The 19,517-nt window shown below is 36.7% G+C and overlaps 1 protein-coding gene across 2 annotated transcripts in view; it reads left to right on the top strand.

Moving 5' to 3' along the window:
• tgfbr3 (transforming growth factor, beta receptor III) overlaps positions 1-19,517 on the top strand; it is a 38,450-nt gene that overhangs the window by 8,894 nt on the left and 10,039 nt on the right. For both annotated transcript variants that reach the window (XM_077716996.1, XM_077716995.1), the window contains exons 3-8: positions 7,539-7,717; positions 14,374-14,511; positions 16,602-16,788; positions 18,028-18,190; positions 18,261-18,408; positions 19,327-19,516. In XM_077716996.1, the coding sequence (XP_077573122.1) occupies positions 7,539-7,717; positions 14,374-14,511; positions 16,602-16,788; positions 18,028-18,190; positions 18,261-18,408; positions 19,327-19,516 (1,005 nt within the window). The remainder of the gene's footprint in view (positions 1-7,538; positions 7,718-14,373; positions 14,512-16,601; positions 16,789-18,027; positions 18,191-18,260; positions 18,409-19,326; position 19,517) is intronic.

Genomic DNA, 19,517 nt, shown 5'->3' with positions numbered 1-19,517 from the left:
TGTGGTGGGACACTTTTTTTGTGTTTGCGTTAAGGGACGACCCGTCCCCCGTCGGGATTAAAAGCGCGGCTGAGTAAATGGGTCAACACAGGGGCGGAACTTTGGGGGGGGGGGGGGGGATGCTCGGGGGGCCCCTTTTAAAGGGGGGGGCGGTTTTATTTGGTTAAATAGACTTCCATAATTAATTGATTCATGGATTAAAAGATCTTTTGATGGTTGGTAGACATTTTGTACGTTTAATTTTTAGACTTTTTGATAGAAAATGTTATTTTTCCATTTTTCTTTTTAAAATTGTCATTTAATATGATTTATTTTTTGTAAAAAAAAATGTGGAAACAAGTAAGCAGTCAGTTTTTCCTCCTTTATTTTTATTTTTTTAACTGTTTGGGTTAAAGCATAAGATAAATTAAATATTAAAATATATATATATATATATTTAATTTTAATATTTTTCTTTAAAAAATGGAAAAAATAACTACCTTTATTATCTATTAATCATTAGGTATTCATTAAAATAGGAAAGACACTACATGTATTTTAAGAATGATATTTCATTATATTAAAAAAATAAGAGAAGCAGGAAATACATTTTTTATTTAAAAAATATTTAAAATAAAATATTAAATTCAAAAAAATCCCCAAAATATATACAAATATTCTGTATATATCCATCATGAATTAGAATTTTAGCATAAAACCCAAAGTTGCCACGCTAGATTTTACTTTGGCGAGCCGCCATTTTAACACCAACGCGCTAAAAACTTACTAGCGCCCCCTCCATCTCGCCCCATCCATTCAACGGGTCCAGTTACCTGCCATCGCACCCGGGTCCCGTTGCCGTTTGTTCCGCCTCTGAACCGAAACCTTCTGGGCCCCAACATCTGCTGGCCCCGCCCCCGTCTCCCGCCCACGCCGCCGCTCTCCGGTTACAAGGCTTGCACAATCCGAAAGCCGGCGGCGGTCGTCCGCAGATGAGTCTTTGCGAGCGCTGGCGGTTTTGGCAGCCCCAGAGAAAGTTGTGGGCGCGCCAAGAGAAAGAAAAGAAAAGAAAGCGCCGTGTTTTAACCGCACGGAGCGGAGCGCAGCGCCCCTTTGTGACTTTGCGGTGGCGCAATTTCAATTCGTTACTACCATCAGAAAGGAAATGAAACCCTGTCGGGGAGAAAAGAAACCGCTGTTCCTTTTGTCACTCCTCTGATTCCTTCTCTTTCTTTTTCTTGACATTTTTTACTGCGGGGTGGTGTCAAAAGTGCGGTCCGCAGGCCGTAAGTGGCCCGCTAGGGGGTCCGATTGGGTCCAAGGGGTTTTAGCTCAAAACAGGGGCGCCCCAATGAAGTAATAATGAACCTTAAAAAAATAATAATAATTTGGAAAACCAAAGAATGATTTTATTTATAATATAAAATTTTAGATATAATATTTAGATTTTTTTACAAATGGATTAAAAAATCGGAATATTCAGTTTTTTATAGATCTAAAACAATGTTTATTTTAGCTTTTTAAAAAATATATTTTTAGATTTTACAAAAGGATTTTTGAACTAAAAACAGAAAAAATGGATTAAAAAATGACTATTATTGATTTAAAAGGGGGAAAATCAGGAAATTTAATATACATCTATACTAAAACATTTATATATTTTTATTTGATCCTAAAACAGAAAGATGACACTTATCATTGACTTTCCGGGCCACAGAAAATGATGCGACGGGCCAGATTTGGCCCCCGGGCCGCCACTTTGACACCTGTGATGTAGTGTATATAGCCCCGCCCACTTAAAATAAATTGGACATCTATTGCTATCATTGAGTTATGTTGAGTTATAACAAGAACAAAAAACTCATTTTTTTTTCAAAACTTTATTCAGTTCTTAATTCATCGATGTCTCCCAGTCAAAATTAATTGGACGTCTATCACTGTCAATGACTAACTACTTGTCTAAATGAATGCTTAAAAAAAACACTGACGAATACTTTCCATATTCTAAACAAACGCCGAAGACAAATGTAATACAAAAGCGGCGCGTCAATCAAAAACGGTTTTGTTTTGGTGACGCCGCACAAAACATTATCAGTCATGTCGGGTGCTGAGTGATGTTTTCCTCCTTTTTTATCCTCCTTAAGTTGTCAACAAAAAAAAAGCGTGAATCACTGCGGGGGAGAAAAACTCCTCATGCCAACTTGCCATGTCATCTTTTTATGGCATAAACAAGACGTTGAATTGAACAAGAAACGCCTTTGGCACTGAATGAGTTAGCGTAGCGCTAAAAAGAGCTTTTCTATCTTCTAGTTGTACTTTATCAAATTCTCAAAATGGCTATTTTTACCTCTAAATAAGTATTGATGCAATGCTAGCTTAGCAACTATGTTGTCTGAAGCCGTAACCAAAACTCTAGCAATAAAAACATGACATTTTGTGTTGAACCCACCCTTTTAAATACAACAATAATATGCTATGCTAGCTGCTATGCTTGGCTACCTTTAAAAACAAGCTTCTATGCTAACGGCTGTGCTAGACTTATCATATACATTTAAAAACAAGCTTCTATGCTAACTGTTATGCTAGGCTTTTCATATACATATAAAAACAACATTCTATGCTAAGTAGCATGTTATGCTTATTATATTGCTAATGTAAACAAACACTCAACCAAAGATAAAACAATAAAGCTGAATAAATTTGTCAAATTTGGTGAGGAAATTATCATATTTAAAAAAAACACCTGTTAAATGAAGATAACATGCGATCAAAATGAAATTTGGTAATAAGAAAAAAACATTTTTTATAACAAAACAGCTAATAACCTAGCTAGCTGGCTAAAGCTCAATAGACTTCTCACAATAACTTCTTCTAAAAGCATTGGATAGTACAAAAAAATATTTTTTTTATTGTTTTCTGATTCCTTTGAAAATATTATTGATCAAACTTTGATCAATTTTACAAAAATGTCTATCATTTTTTTACCCGATTCCGATCTAAGTTTTCTAGTTTTTTTCTTTGGCAACATATTTGTACCCTAAATAATCATACTACTTTCTAGCCCTTAAAAGTTATTAAAAACATTTTTCTCCTTATTAAAAATCTAAAAAAAAATTACCCAATTAGGCCTGAATGTTAAAAGACTAGCGCTAGCTAGCAGCTAACCAAAGACATCAACAAATAAAATCAATTCAGGCAGGCATACTTATACTTATACCTTCATAAAACTACTCATACCGGCTACCCATGTAATAAACTTCTCGTCGTAGGTCATAAAATTATTGGGACAATACTTCCCCTGGTTCCAGTGCCATCGTAAAACTCTAGTAGTCCAGTGACGATGCAAGTTTAAATTTAAAAAAAAAAAACTCTAAAAACTGCAAAGGCAAAAGGCGTCAACCAACCTTCACGTCCGTCTTGACTTGCACGCACGCGCCTTCCCGCTAGTAAGGACGTGTGAGGCCAGTTTAGCTTGGCTTGCGTCCAAAAAGAAAGGGAAGAAGGGCGGTAGGAAAAGTTTTGACTTGTGCGGCAACAAAAGGATGACGGCTCAACAAATGTGGCCAAACGTATTTCTTTTGTGCAGAAATCTTCAAAAATTGGCCTTGTGTTTCAATGTCATTGACCTATTGTTGTTTTTTGTTGTTTTACATCCACTAGTTAAAGTAGTAATAGTAGTAAGGCCACTTTTTTCCTTTGTATTAGTCACTAATACTAATAATGAGTGCAAAGAATGAGTAAATTATCCAAATGTTTATTAACAGAATTTTCCTTTTGCATTATGAACAATATATTATGAACAAGAGAATAACATAAGAACATAAATAAATGTCAATTCATGTTGTCTGCACGTACTAAAACACTGCACCCCTAGCGGATAATACAAGAACTACAGATTTTTAAGAAAATTCCTATTTTTTTTATACAATGCAGCTTTCTTCCCCGGACCGTACCACACCACCAGATGGGCCGGATCTGGCCCGCAGGCCGTATGTTTCACACCATTGTTTTAGGCCCTTCAGACTAGTATAAAATTTAAGTCTTGTAGTTGCGCCTTATAGTCCGGAAAGAAAAATATTAAAAAAATAATTCTTAGCAACAACAAAAAAAACATTGCGATAAGTGAAGTCGCAATAATCGAGGGAAGAGTGTATACATATTTGCACTCATCTATAATCATTATAAACCGTGATTTATGAATGTGTGTGTGTATGTTAAGATTATCTCGCTACGTTTGTCCAAACCGTTCAGTATAGAGAGTTAAAATTTTTTTATGGTGGCCAGAAACAGTTGTGTAAACTCAATCTTATATTTGTTAAACACCCATTTTACAAAATATATATTTTTTAATAGCGCAACAATTGCCTTTTGGTTCTAAACAAGCAGGTGGGACCTACTTGTCCACTAATAAAGACGGCGAGTGTTTTCCATTGAGACAAGCGTCTTCTACAGGTATCTTTATGCCTGGAAACATTGATTTCGACTATGCAGAGGCAAAACATTACACATAATTATTTTAAATGTTATTGTAAATTTCAATTGTTACGATTTAGGAGCCACGTCGACACATTATGTAAAAAGTGATAGTAGGACTTGAAATGACTTTTTGACTGGAGTTCCAAGAGAAGCGCATTCTTGTGTTTTTCTCGTCTCCGGTTTGTTTAAAAACAGATAAATCCTCTCGGCGACGTGAACCCTCTTCCCCCTCTACCAAGGACTTTGCTAGCTTCCTGTAGTAGCGGCTTCGGGTTCAAGGGTGAGCGGGCTGGGTTGCTGCCGGTTACATTTTTTTTTTTGAAAGCCCCCCTGTGGCAGCAAAGTGGGCAGGAGATGTCGAAGCGAGCGTGGGAACGATGCCCCGCGGCGGAACAGAAAAGAAGGCCAGAGGATCATTTTAATCCATGGCGGGAAGCGGGGAGGACATCTATTGAAGTTTGCAATAATAATTCGACGTCATTGTAATTAAAGCTGCCTTATTAAGGCTTTGCTCACTTGAACATGTGCTTAGCATCCACTACGAGTAGATTTTAAACATTCTTTAGTTCTAGTAAAACATCAATCCTTAGCTTTGGGTACCTAGCGCAGTTATGTTATGCTACTATTATGCTAGGTAGTAAATGTCACTTGAAAACTGGAATGGTAAATTTTTTTTTAAATATATATATATTTTTTTCTTTTTTAAAAACAGGAAATCTGATTTTTATATATATATAATTCAGGTTTCTTGTTTATAAAAAGAAATATATATTTAAATATTATTATTATATTATTAAATTCATGTATTTACTTTATTTTATAAATATTTTTATACATTTATTTACTTTATTTATTTTATTTTTTACAGTAAATCTGATGATTTTTTTGGGTCATCCATTTTACTTAATATTGTAATATAATTGGATTTAGTGTAGTAGCGCACAAAAAAATATACCATACAACATAAACATTTGAACACGGTATACATATAAACAAAGCAAAAATTATAAAACCTTCAGTTATACAATATTAAATCCTATACTAGCACACTAGCTGTTTTATTTTGTAAACTTAATAAGAACATAGCTAGTGTAGCTACACTATGCTACTATTATGCTAGCAGTTTGTAATAGGACACTCCTATTGAGTTCAGCTAGGCTAGTATGCTAGCAGTTTGTTCTATTGAAGAAACAGAATAGGGACATTTCAAGCTGATGTAGCTACACTATGCTACTATTATGCTAGTATGCTAGCAGTGTGTTCTATTGAAGCAACACAATAAGGACACAGAGTTCAGGACAAGTGTACGCATGCTGCAAAAGGAGTGGGAGTGAGAGAGAGGGCTCATGTTTGTTTGTCTTGGGAAATGGCTTGCTGGGAATATCTGACTTGTCCCAAACTGGCACAAAACCACTGACATCACTTCCTCTTTAGAAATGTTGGACCCACGCCAACGTGTAGAAGAGTTTGAAGTACCAATTAAGGCCTTGTTTGTGTCACTTATGTTGACTTTTGAGGATGTCGGACAAGAGGTTAAGATACATATTGTGTTAATTTGACGCACTTGCTTTGAGGATAGCTTTTTTTTTAAAGTATGTTCTATATGCCGTATTTTCACGACTATAAGGCGCACTTAAAAGTCTTCCATTTTCTCCAAAATAGACAGACAGTGCGCCTTATAATCCAGTGCGCCTTATATATGGAAAAAACAGAAAACCAAAAACCACCACTGTCGGATATTAAAAAATACACAAATGCCTGAACTGAAAGAATACTGTTAAATATGCAGATGCCATCTTAGTTTACAAAATCTTCCATCATATAGCTCCTCCCCCACTGCAAGATTTTATACAAAAAATCCAAAACATCAACAATGGCTGGCTCTAGAGGTGACTGTAAAGTAGTGAGTGCTTCATACCTGGAAGTCAATAGCAATTAAAGTATTTTCACGACTATAAGGCGCACTTAAAAGTCTAGAATTTTCTCCGAAATAGACAGTGCGCCTTATAGAACAGTGCGCCTTATAATCCGGTGCGCCTTATGTATGGAAAAAGTTTTCAAATATGTCATTCATTGAAGGTGCGCCTTATAGTCGTGAAAATACGGTATTGAGAATATATCTATTTATTAGAGATTTTTAAACCAATACATTGTTGATATGCTCATGCTAAGAATCACTTTATCATATTTATATGACCAAAACAAATAATTTTGCAGATTTTTTTTACTGGATCAAAATGTTCCACTAGAATATTGTCTGTGTTACCTTATTGGTTGCCATTTTTGGTATGAAATGTCAAATTAGTTTTTATAGCGAGTTGGTCAATATGTTTTATGTCTTTTTGGGGCTTTCAAAAAAAGGGCGTTTTTTGAGGTAGAATAGGACGGCCAAATGAACAACAGGAATCATTTCTCATCCGTAAAAAAGGGGGTGGAAAAAAAATTCTGGCTCACTCCAGGAGGCTTGAGCATCGAACGCAAATCATTTCCAAATGTTTGAATGTTTTTGCGAAGGCCTTAGAGGGCGCAATGGGGTTGGCTCAGAGACAAAATCTGGCCTCCCCGAAAGCCCCTAACTTTCAGCGCATCCCCCACCCCATCATCGAACTTCTCCACGGGAAAAAAATGGCGCCACATCCCTTATTTACATACATATACAAAATATAATACAAAACAACCCTATTAGAAACAAAGTACTTGCATGCACATAGAAACACGTACTTGCATTACAGCTTTTATTTTGGTAGCTCGTCAAATCCTTTTTACTCCATTTTGGGAGCAATTTAAATCTTTTATCAACCATTATGGCCATTAACAGTATAATAGACGTCAATTTTTTTTTTTTGACTTTGCAACAATTGGCAAATGGAGTCCAAAAAATCCGCCGCAGAACGTAATTGGAAACGTGGCTGTTTATTTCACATTAAACAGCCCGTTAATGTTCAGACTTTGTGACGCTGCATTGTTTCGAGGAGAATATACTCTTGGCTTATTATCATTACCACACAAACGCACTCACACAGATTCAACCGCACTATTTACTGCATTTGTTGACTCAATCCTTTTACTTTTTTTTGTTGCAGGACCATTTTTCCGCAGTCCGTGCGAGTTGCTGCCAGTGGGCGGCGGCCATCCCGTGCAAGCCATCAGCAAGAGCTTCACGGCGTTGTCCGGTTGCGCCGGACGGGGAACCGTTAACCTCCCGCAAGAAGTCCACGTGGTCAACTTGAGAGGATCGGCGCCCTTTCCCAAACCGGCAGAGGTGAGGAAATCGCATCGGGAAGAGCGATCGGTGCTCAGATTTGGGTGTGTTGGAAAAGGGAGGTGTGCAAAAGAGACTCTGGCTAGGTGACCTTTAGTGACCCCTGACATTGAGACTGCAGAGATGGAAAAATAAGGCTAATTTTATGTACTTAACAAACTACTAAATACGCATTTTGTATCAAAAGTAAGAAAATACATCAAGTAATTTTATTTTCAGGAATTTACATATTTTTACGTGCAATTCTTATTCATTTTTAAACAGAAAATGACTTTATTTAGTTTTTAATTGAAATAAAAAAGGAGATATTTATTATTTTATATATATGTTTTAATTAATTTATATTTATTCAATTTTCTACATATTTAGAAAAATAATTACAGAGAAAAAAAACTGTAATTTAGTTATTAATATCTTCGGAAAAATAAATAATAATATTTTTTATTAAAAATAAAAGGACAACTGCTAATTCTATTTATTAGTCATTTATATTTTTTCCATTGTGTATATATATTTAAAAATAAAAAAAAACAAGAAAAAATATACATTATTTTTCACATTACTATACTTATACCTATTATTATTTTTTACACTAATAATCCTCTAAAAAATAAAATTAAAAAATGTATATTCTCAATTTTTAGTTCAACAAATCAACTCGATATTCCCAATTCAACAATAAAAGCAGATTAACTTTAAAAGCAATCCAACTGCAAACATCTGCTTTTACTTTGGAAAACAGTCGGACTTTTTGCACATCATCTCCGTCCAAGTCAATTGTAATCAAACGGGAATGTCACACATTTTCTCGGGCGCCATTTTAATTCCACGTCCCCCGAATGGTGTCGCATTTCGCCCAAATTTGCTTTCTTTTCTCGCACCGGAAGCCAAACGGGGAACTCAAAACGCCATAAATCGGCCACTCGCAAATTTCCGAGTTCAACTTCTCGCCATGTCATTTATTTTGGAAGGGTCGCTGGCAGGTCAGAGCGCCGCACAACCCGTCCAAGATCTGCCGACGTCGGGCCACTGTTGTTCTTGGGCCCGACGATAACCGCCGCAGCTGGGGTGTCGCCTCTCGCCTAATGAGCGACGGCGAGCCAGCTGCCGGTCACGCGTGTTCGGGCCCGAGCATCAAGTCGCCTTGACGAGCGACCGACTGGCCGCACACGTCGCGCCTCCACTTTTTGTAATTTCCCATCTGCGTTCTGTCGCACGCGCAGCGGTTTTTAATGTTATGGAGGCCCGGACGAGGTTTTTTTGGCTTGTTTTATTTTCCCTTTTTTTATACGACATGGCTTCGACCGGGAGCACCTCCAAAACTTGCCACAGCCTGACTCCGCCTCCTCAGACAAAACGCAATGACTAACTTATGAGTAAAGAAAACAAGCCATTTGGGAGTAAAAAACTCAAATTTGATCCAATATATGGACATTATTATTTTTAGATGAGCTGATATACTGTGGTACCTCTACATACAAAATACTGTGGTATTACTCTACATACAAAATACAAAAGTACATATATAGACAAAATACATTGGTACCTCAACATACAAAATACACTAGTACCTCTACATGCAAAATACAATAGTACATCTACATACATTGGTACCTCTACATACAAAATACAATAGTACCACTACATACATTGGTACCTCTACATACAAATTACAATAATACATGTACATACAGAATACATTGGTACCTCTAGATACAAAATACAGTCGTACCTATACATACAAAACACATTGGTACCTCTACATACAAAATACAGTGCTATCTCCACATATAATACATTGGTACCTCTACATACAATATACAATAGTACATCTACATGCAAAATACAATAGTACATCTACATACATTGGTACATCTACATACAAAATACAATAGTACCTCTACATACATTGGCACCTCTACATACAAATTTCATTAGTACATGTACATACAGAATTCATTGATACCTCTACATACATAATACATTGGTACCTCTACATACAAAATACAATAGTTCATCCACATACAGAATACATTGGTACCTCTACATACAGAATACATTGGTATCTCTACATACAGAATACTTTGGTACCTCTACATACAAAATACAGTGCTCTCTCTACATACATAATACATTGGTACCTCTACATACAAAATAGTGGTACCTCTACATACAAAATACAATAGTACATCTACATACAAAATACATAAGTACCTTGGCATACAAAATACAGTGGGACCTCTACATACAAAATACATTGGTACCTCTACATACAAAATACATTGGTACCTCTACATACAAAATACATTGGTACCTCTACATACAAAATACATTGGTACAATGTTACATTTACATACAAATACAATGTTACATTTACATACAAATTAGAGTAGAGCTCTACATACAAAATACTGTGGTACCTCTACATACAAAATATGCGATCAGAGTATCCCCAGCATATTTTTTCAATATTATTAAGGCCCTTTTTGTCACTTTTCTGATGGGTTTGTGTCCAAAATATTTGTAACCCTTGTAATTCTTCATTCTAGCAAACATTTTTTACCTTCCAAGTTGCAAAATTGATTTTGCCCCAGTGATTTTCTGAGCAGACGTTGGGTTACGCAACAGCACGGCCCGCCACAGACTCTTTTTGTTTTCAGACGTTTGGTGGACTATTTTGGAGATTTTTATAGAGTCTGCCATAGCCACCAATTGGAATGGAAGCGCTTCTAACTTGTGTGTTTTTTACATTTGTCTGCGATCAAAGTAACAGAAGTTGATTTTGGCCAGGTTTGAGTAGAGAATTGAGTCAGAATTGGGACAGACCGCCAAAGCCACCGACCGGTCGCCGCTCAGGCCAAATCGGACGTTTCCTCCAATTACAGTTCAGGAATGTTGAAATCGACTCCATTTTAGGTACATTGTGTTTTTAGAAAACAATGTTTTGGTATGCAAATAGTTTAGTAATAGCTTTGTCTGTCTTGGTGTAAAATTAGCTGCTTTTATTTTGGTAGGTTACTGCTGTCAAGTTTTTGTTTTTTTGCGGTTGAAAATTTTGTTTTTGAGTGTTGTCACCAAAATTGTGGTCATTTTTGCTTTATTTAGATGAGTTGCTCTTGTCTCTCTTCCATTTTTGTTTAGTGTGGTTAATATTTAATCAATTTCAACCGGTTGAGTTAAAACAGTTATGAAAGTTCATAAGATATAAAGAAAATAACTAAAAAATAAATAGAATTAGTGAATTCTGGAGCAAAAGATACTTTCTTTATTGAATTTATTTTAATTTTCCTGCTCATTTTTCATTTAAAGTTGTTTTAATCAATTATTATTGATCAATCAATTATTTTTTTCATAAAAACATACTGTATTGTATTTAGATTTATTTATTAACAAAAATAATGAGTGACGGTAAGTAAAAGTCATTGCATAATACACTGTAAAAAGTGCGACCAAAACTTGCTAATTCAAGTGTAAAAAGTCAACATGAAATTCTAATTTCGCCACATTTTTTTTAGTGTGTGTGCACATAGAAACACATACTTCCACTACAGCTTTTATTTTGGTTGCTAATCAAATCCTTTTTGCTCCATTTGCAGGTGAAATTTAAATCTTCATCAATCATTGTGGTCATTGCCCCCATTTTTTATGACTTTGCAACGATTTCTTTATATAAACTCGTCCTTTTTTAATTTTGCTAACTACTATCGCACATACTTACATATTTAATGAGTATATTGGCTGTCAACGCGCCTGGGACACGCTCCCCCAGTGGCGGTTTGTTTTTCTTTGCACCTGAGCGTGCTGATTGGCATCGGGCGGCACGTCAGGCCCTCGCGCATCAAGAATGTGGGCGGGGCCGCGATAACGAGACCCTCTTGCACCCCCAGCCACGCGGAAAGAACCAAGATCCAGACAGACAAGCTACAGGAGGCCATTTTTTTTTTTAGTTTTTCATTTTTTTTTTGCTTTTGCAGTAGACTAAATATTGTCAGACAATATCAATAGTTGCGTCCTCCATTTTGGGGAGAAAAATGGTTTGGTTGACGTCTTTGAAGTGATACAGAAAATATGCAAAATCAATAATTAGTGGGCAAAAAATAACTGGAAATTACGAATACTCTATTTGAAGTGGGCGAAAACAAAATGGCGTGAACCGATTAGCCGTCGTCTCACAGCTGTCGTCTCTTCCCGTCAGGAATTTAAGTTTGCGTAACGCGATCGGCGGGAACTTTGGCGACGATGGCAGACGTTCCCCAGCTGTTGGCTTTTGGGTGAACTTCGTAGTCGTGTTTTGGTTGATGGTCGTAGATGTCCAATCCGTTTGGACTGGAAAGAGCGATTAAATGAAGTAAAATAATCGATATTATCTGACATGCATTTGACCCTGATTCGCCAAAAAGTAGTTTTTCTGAGTGCGCATAACATACTTTTGAAGTCGTTGTGTGTGTACGTATGTTTACTCAGCTGCCACTCGCTATTGCACTCCATTGGAAAATTCATTTTTATTCATTTTGGTGGCTTCATAAATCATGTAATCTGATTTTTTTCCGTATTTTAGCATACATTTACATAAATGGCATGCAAAATTGGTGTACTTTTATATTTTTGGAACAGTTAAGGGGCCAGTATTAAAGATGGCGGAATAAAACATGCTAACACCATATAAAATATTTGTCTATTTATGAAAGTTGCTAGGTAGAATATATATATATATATATATATATATATATATATATATATATATATATATATATATATATATATATATATATATATATATATATATATATATATATATATATATATATATATTTAAGTATGTATAGGTACTACTGTATATATTTATATATTCATTCATTCATTTTCCGTACTATTTATCCTCGTTAGGGTTGCCAGAGCCTATTCCAGAAGGCAGCCTACACCCAAGATTGGTCGCCAGTCAGCCTCAGGCCTCACAAAGAGAGAGGCAGGCGACCATTCGTATTCTCAATCATACCGCCCACGCCTACATACTATATAAAATTTTTAGATTTATGTAGGGCGATGGGGGCGGTCCTACGAGTGACCCCGGACGGTGATTTGTAGGTCCACTTGCGACACACAAAGGCTCCTCTCAGCTCTGCTGGCCATGTCGTTCAGGTGATTGGCATCTGGGTTTTTTCTGTGGGCGCCTCCCCAACTCTTCATGCGCGCGATGCTATCTGCCGTTTGTTGTTTTGCGCTTGTGCCGCTTGTTGTTGCTCCCCTAGGACCAATGAGAGGGTTTTTCCACCGTCTGTAGTGGGGACACGGGGAGGGAAGCTCACAACTATGCAAACACACACACACACACACATACACACACGTATGTAGATGGAGACACACAAAGTAATACTTTTCTTATCTTGTTTGTTTGGAGCTAGTCTCAATTTGCTTTCAAGATAGTCGCTGTGTTTATTTTGCATCAGTGGAACTCAGGCTGATTACTTCAGGGGCTTTTTTGTGTGTGTGCAAATGATTAGGCTTTAATGGCTTCACCGTTTGTGGTCCTATACCAATTATGAAGTTGATAATTTGTAGGTAATTCTATTAGTTTTATTTTGGAGGGGAATTAAGTACGCCATTCAGTTTTGATTTAGTAGTTGGTAGTGGTGGTGGTAGAAGTAGTAGTAGTAGTAGTGGTAGTAGTTTTAGTATTAGTAGTAGTAGTGGTGGTAGTAGTAGTAGTAATGGTAGAAGTAGTGACAGAAGTAGTAGTAGTAGTAGTAGCTGCAGTGATATTAGTAGTGGCGGTAGAAGTAGTGACATAAGTAGTAGTAGTAGTAGCTGTAGTGATAGTAGTAGTGACAGAAGTAGTAGTAGTAGCTGTAGTGATAGTAGTAGTGGCGGTAGAAGTAGTGACAGAAGTAGTAGTAGTAGTAGTAGCTGTAGTGATAGTAGTAGTGGCGGTAGAAGTAGTGACAGAAGTAGTAGTAGTAGCTGTAGTGATAGTAGTAGTGGCGGTAGAAGTAGTGACAGAAGTAGTAGTAGTAGTAGTAGCTGTAGTGATAGTAGTAGTGGCGGTAGAAGTAGTGACAGAAGTAGTAGTAGTAGTAGTAGTAGCTGTAGTGATAGTAGTAGTGGCGGTAGAAGTAGTGACAGAAGTAGTAGTAGTAGTAGTAGTAGCTGTAGTGATAGTAGTAGTAGTAGTAGCTGTAGTGATAGTAGTAGTGGCGGTAGAAGTAGTGACAGAAGTAGTAGTAGTAGTAGTAGTGATAGTAGTAGTGGCGGTAGAAGTAGTGACAAGTAGTAGTGATATTTGTGGTGGTGGTGGTAAAAGTAGTAGTGGTAGTAGAAGTAGTGGTAGTAGTAGTAGTGGTAGTGTTAGTAATAGTATTGATAGTAGTAGTGGTAGCGGTAGTGATAGTAGTAGTAGTGATAATAGTAGGAGTAGTAGTGATAGTAGTAGTGATAATAGTTGCAGTAGTAGTGGTAGTGATAGTAGTAGTGATAATAGTTGCAGTAGTAGTGGTAGTGATAGTAGTAGTGGGGGTGGTGGTAGTAGTAGTAGTTGGTAAAGTAATAATTGAAGTGAGGTTATGAATGACTTTTTTCCCCCAGCAAAATAAAAATACAGCGTATCAAAACAAAAAGAAATGCAAATGAGGAGTGTCATGAAGCTTTTTGCATCTTGGCAGGTTGAGCTGCACCTGAAGCCCATCCAGTCACTGCTACGCCATGAGAAGCCCCTGGTCTTTGTTCTCAACTCCGCCGATCCGCTGGTCTGGAAGGTGAAGACGGAAAATCTGGCCCCGGGAGTCCGCCGAACCTTTCACGTGAGTTCACCGGAGGGTGATTTTCGCCATTGCTCATCCACATCAAAACTATTTTACCAAAACCAATTGTTTCTTTAAAAAAGGCTTACATGTAAACATCCCAAAAAACTGAATTATATTTCTTGTATTTGATTCTCATTGAACAGGGTTAGGGTTATAAAATATAACCTTTCTCATTTATCCTTTATGTTTGAAATTGAGCAAACGGAGCATCCCTTTCTGATTTAAAGGGACAGGCGCGAATTTCGGCCGATCGACCAAGCAATTTTTTTGGACGGTCATCACAGAGAGCCTCGCTGTTGCCATTGGCCGAGCCACTTTGCGTTTTTCACTTCCTGCAAAACAAGCCAAAGTCAAGCTTTTGTTGTAAAACACGTCCTGGCCGTCAATCAACGAGCGCTGACACCAGGCCAGCGATTGTTTCTCTCCGGGGACGCGCCGGCCTTGTTGACTTTTGCGGTTTTGCTCTTGTAGCGTTTAAGCGAAGGGGGGCTTTTTTTTCTTCTCTTTCTTATGGAACAAACTTGTCTTTTTTTGTTGTTTTTTTTAAACCGCTGGCTCGCGCCTCTCGTTGTTCGTCGGCCAAGACGTTCAATTGGAGTTGTCTTGTTTTTAAACAATGCTTTGTTTTTTTTTTCAGCAGAAGGATCTAATTAGCATGTTAGCATAGCGTCACACTTTTTAAGTACCGTATTTTCTGGACTTTAAGGCACATTTTTTTTATTAATTTGGCTGGGCGTACCGCTAAAAAAACACTTATGTAACTTAGAATTGTTTTTTAATGTTCTTTTTAATTTGTTTAATCGCTATGGTGAGCTGAAAACTAAGTTATGCTAACCAAATGCTAATTTGCCTTCATTTTACGATAGTTACTTTAACATACCGTATTTTCACCACCATAAGGCGCACTTAAAGTCTTAAATTTTCTCCAAAATACACAAGGCGACTTATAATCCAGTGTGCTTTATATACGAAAAAAAATTAAAATGTGTCATTCATTGAGGGTGCGCCTTTAAATGCATTGCGCCTTATAGCTGTGAAAATATGTTTGTTTTTGGATTCTAAACAAACTTAAAAAATGGCTCTGCCCAAAATGCGACTCATACTCCAAAAAATACGATAATACGAAGTGTTTTTTGTCATTTATAGTTATTTGTTAGCCATTTAGCAATCTTCCGTGACCGTAACGAAGCAAAGCGCCGGCTGTCCGTTGTTTCCCAGCATCGGGGAATCGGTTCAAGTGCTTCCTCGGCTCCCATGTGTCAAATTCCTGAGGTTGGAAAGCCTGCGGCTCATTTAGCGTTCAAATTGCTAACCCCCACACTCCCTTTTTTTTTAAAAATTCTCAATAATTACAGCCTTGTTCACGTAAATTAACTGATAAAGTATGATGGCTTTAGCGCATTAGACTCCCCAGATACACGATTAGAATTTCCACCTGATGTGTTTTTTTTCATTAGATTTTTCAGTATTTAACAACAATTGAATTAAAATTATATTATAGAATATTTCTTATGAGTCTCACATCATTTGTTTTGGTTTAAAATAAATACATTAGTACCTTTTAGTCCGAGGGTTTCAGACTCGGTTTTATGTGGGAAGGACCATTTCAGATATAATATTTAGATATTTTTTTTTAATAAATGGATTAAAAGAACTGGATTAATAGCTCTGAATATTAATATTTTTATAGATCTAAAACAATGTTTATTTTAGCTTTTTTTAAATATATTTTTAGATTTTACAAAATATTTTTTGAAATAAAAACTGAAAAAATTGATTAAAAAATGACATTTATTGATTTAAAAGGGGGAAAATCAGAAAATTTAACATAAATCTATATTCTTCATTTTAATTATATTCTAAAACAGAAAATCAGCACTCATGATTGACTTTCTCGGGCCGCACAAAATGATGCAGCGGGCCAGATTTGGCCCCCGGGCCGCCACTTTGACACCTGTGCTCTATTCATTTCATAACTTGAATTTTTCCTACGCATCTGACCTTCACCGATTTCGCAAAGTATTTTCAGAACTTTCCTCACAACGCTTGTTATCGATTAAAGTGCATATTTCTTTTCTCCCCAAAAGGTACCGGTGGGCTCTGAGGTCCGCTTCCAGCCGGGAAACTTCTCGCACTCCTGCCAGGTCCAAAAAGAGCTGCCGCTTCCCCACGGCAACGAGCACCTCCTCGGCTGGGCCCAGAAGGCGTACGGGGCCGTCACCTCCTTCTCCGAACTCAGGATGACTCAAGATATCTACATCAAAGTGGGAGAAGGTGAAATTCCCGGCATTCCTCCACACCTGCCCGCGGGCTTCCCGCTGTTCTTTTTTTTTTTTGAAGGCCTCTCCGTGTCGTTTACCTGGCAACGTACATTTTGCTGGATTTCTTCCATACGTAAACTCATCAAAACTTAGAGAGTGATGGGAAATATTACATATTGGATAGATATTTGATATTCAATATGGCATAGATACTCCATACAAGATAGTAGGTACACATTAGACATATTTTCGATACAGCATAAATACTACATCTTAGATACTACTGGATAGATAGTACATACTATATAGAAAATATTTATTGTACATTAAATACTACTGGATAGATAGTACAAAGTATATAGATAATAGATATTGTATATTAGATACTACTGGATAGATAGTACAAAGTATATAGATCATAGATATTGTATATTAGATACTACTGGATAGATAGTACATACTATATAGAAAATAGATATTGTATATTAGATACTATATGGCTATTTTATATTCCATACTGAATAGGTAATACATAATAGGTAGCCTTAAAATAATACTAATAGATGGTAGATAGATATTGGATATAAGATAGGGAATAGATACTACATACTAAATACTCTAGTGGATAAACACTAGATAGATTTTAGATACTGTATAAATATTACATATTAGATACGGCATAAATACTAGATTCTTTCTAGATATTCGATAGTAGATACACATTAGATAGATTTTAGATACTGGATAAATACTACATGTTAGATACTACTGGATGTATAGTACATAATAGATGGAAAATAGATAGTATATATTAGATACTAGATGGATATTCAATACTACATACTGGATAGGTAATACATGTTAGATAGCCTTAAGGTAATAGATATTTGATATGTGATAAATATTACTTATTAGATACAGCATAGATACTACATACTATATACTAGATACTTTCTAGATATTAGATAATAGATACACATTCAATAGATTTAGATACTGGATAAATACTATGTTAGATACTGCTGGATAGATACTACATACTAGATAGAAAATGGATATTATATATTAGATACTAGATGGATATTCGATATCGCATACTGGATAGGTAATACATATTAGATAGCCTTAAGATAATAGATATTAGATACTCAGTGGATATTAGATATGCGATATATGATGGATAGATATTAGAAACTAGAAAAATAACCCTGTACAACAAGATTTAATCTTTAAAATGGACTGTCCTCCTCAGATCCTCTCTTCTCCGACACGTGCAAAATCGACAACAAATTCCTGTCGTTGAACTACCTGGGCGGCTACACGGAGCCTCAAGCCTCCAAGGGCTGCGTCCTGTCCGCCGCCCACCACGACCAGGAGGTCCACGTGGTGGAACTGCAGGCGCCCAACTCCAGCAGGTCAGCCACACGAAAAAAACACCACGTCCTCACCCTAACCATGTCACTTGACATCCCGCTCGTTGTCCAGCACCTTCCAGGTGGAGGTGATGGTGGAACTGCGACCGCTGAGGGACGACGCCCCTCTCCACCGCGACGTGGTCCTGATCCTCAAATGTGCCAAATCCGTCAACTGGGTCATCAGGTCCCACGATGTGGTGGGCAAGCTCACAGTTGTGGTAAGGACGCAATGCAACTACAATGGCATGGGTTCAAATCCTGCTAACTAGTCCTTCTGAGTATAATAGGATTTTTTTGGAAGTGGAATTTGATTTTTTTGGAAAGTGGAATAGGATGTTTTTGGTAAGTGGAATATGATTTTTTTGGTAGGTGGAATAGGATTTTTTTGGTAAGTGGAATAGGATTTTTTGTAAGTGGAATAGGATTTTTTGTAAGTGGAATAGGAATTGTTTTTGTAAGTGGAATAGGATTTGTTTTTGTAAGTGGAATAGGACTTTTTTGTAGATGAATATTTATTTGTTTTTTGTAAGTGGAATAGGATTTTTTGTAAGTGGAATAGGACTTTTTTGTAGATGAATATTTTTTTTGTAAGTGGAATAGGATTTTTTGTAAGTGGAATAGGATTTTTTGTAAGTGGAATAAGATTTTTTGTAAGTGGAATAAGATTTTTTGTAAGTGGAATAAGATTTTTTGTAAGTGGAATATGATTTTTTGTAAGTGGAATAGGATTTTTTGGAAGTGGAATAGGATTTTTTGTAAGTGGAATAGGATTTTTTGGAAGTGGAATAAGATTTTTTGTAAGTGGAATAGGATTTTTTGGAAGTGGAATAGGATTTTTTGGAAGTGGAATAGGATTTTTTGGAAGTGGAATAAGATTTTATGTAAGTGGAATAGGATTTTTTGTCAGTGGAATAAGAATTTTTGAATCAGTGATAGGATTTTGAATGCTAGCCACTATAAAGCCTTTAAAATGATCTTTGCATAAAATTATATGTATGCAAAACTGCATAAATTATTTTCTATAATTCTCTGTGAGTCTTTGAACTCTCCAGATTTCATCATTGAAATTGTCCAAAAATCTGTGGTTGTGAGACTCTGAAGTCCTATCTTAACTTAAAAAAAAATCTTCTTTTCAGGCTTCCGACAGCGTCAGCGTAAGTTCCGGCACGGAGAGGCTGATGCAGGTGTCCAAATCCCCCAAGCAGCGCTTACCGTCCGGCCCCCAAGCGCTGATCCAATGGGCCGAGGAGCACCGCTACGGTCCGGTCACCAGCTACACCGACACCCCCGTGGCCAACCACTTCAACGTGTGGCTCAAAGAACAAGG

Source organism: Stigmatopora nigra, chromosome 5 (assembly GCF_051989575.1).
Source record: "Stigmatopora nigra isolate UIUO_SnigA chromosome 5, RoL_Snig_1.1, whole genome shotgun sequence".
NCBI lineage: Eukaryota > Metazoa > Chordata > Actinopteri > Syngnathiformes > Syngnathidae > Stigmatopora > Stigmatopora nigra.
Note: the sequence above shows the minus strand (reverse complement) of the source record. Positions and strands in the feature narration are given on the sequence as shown.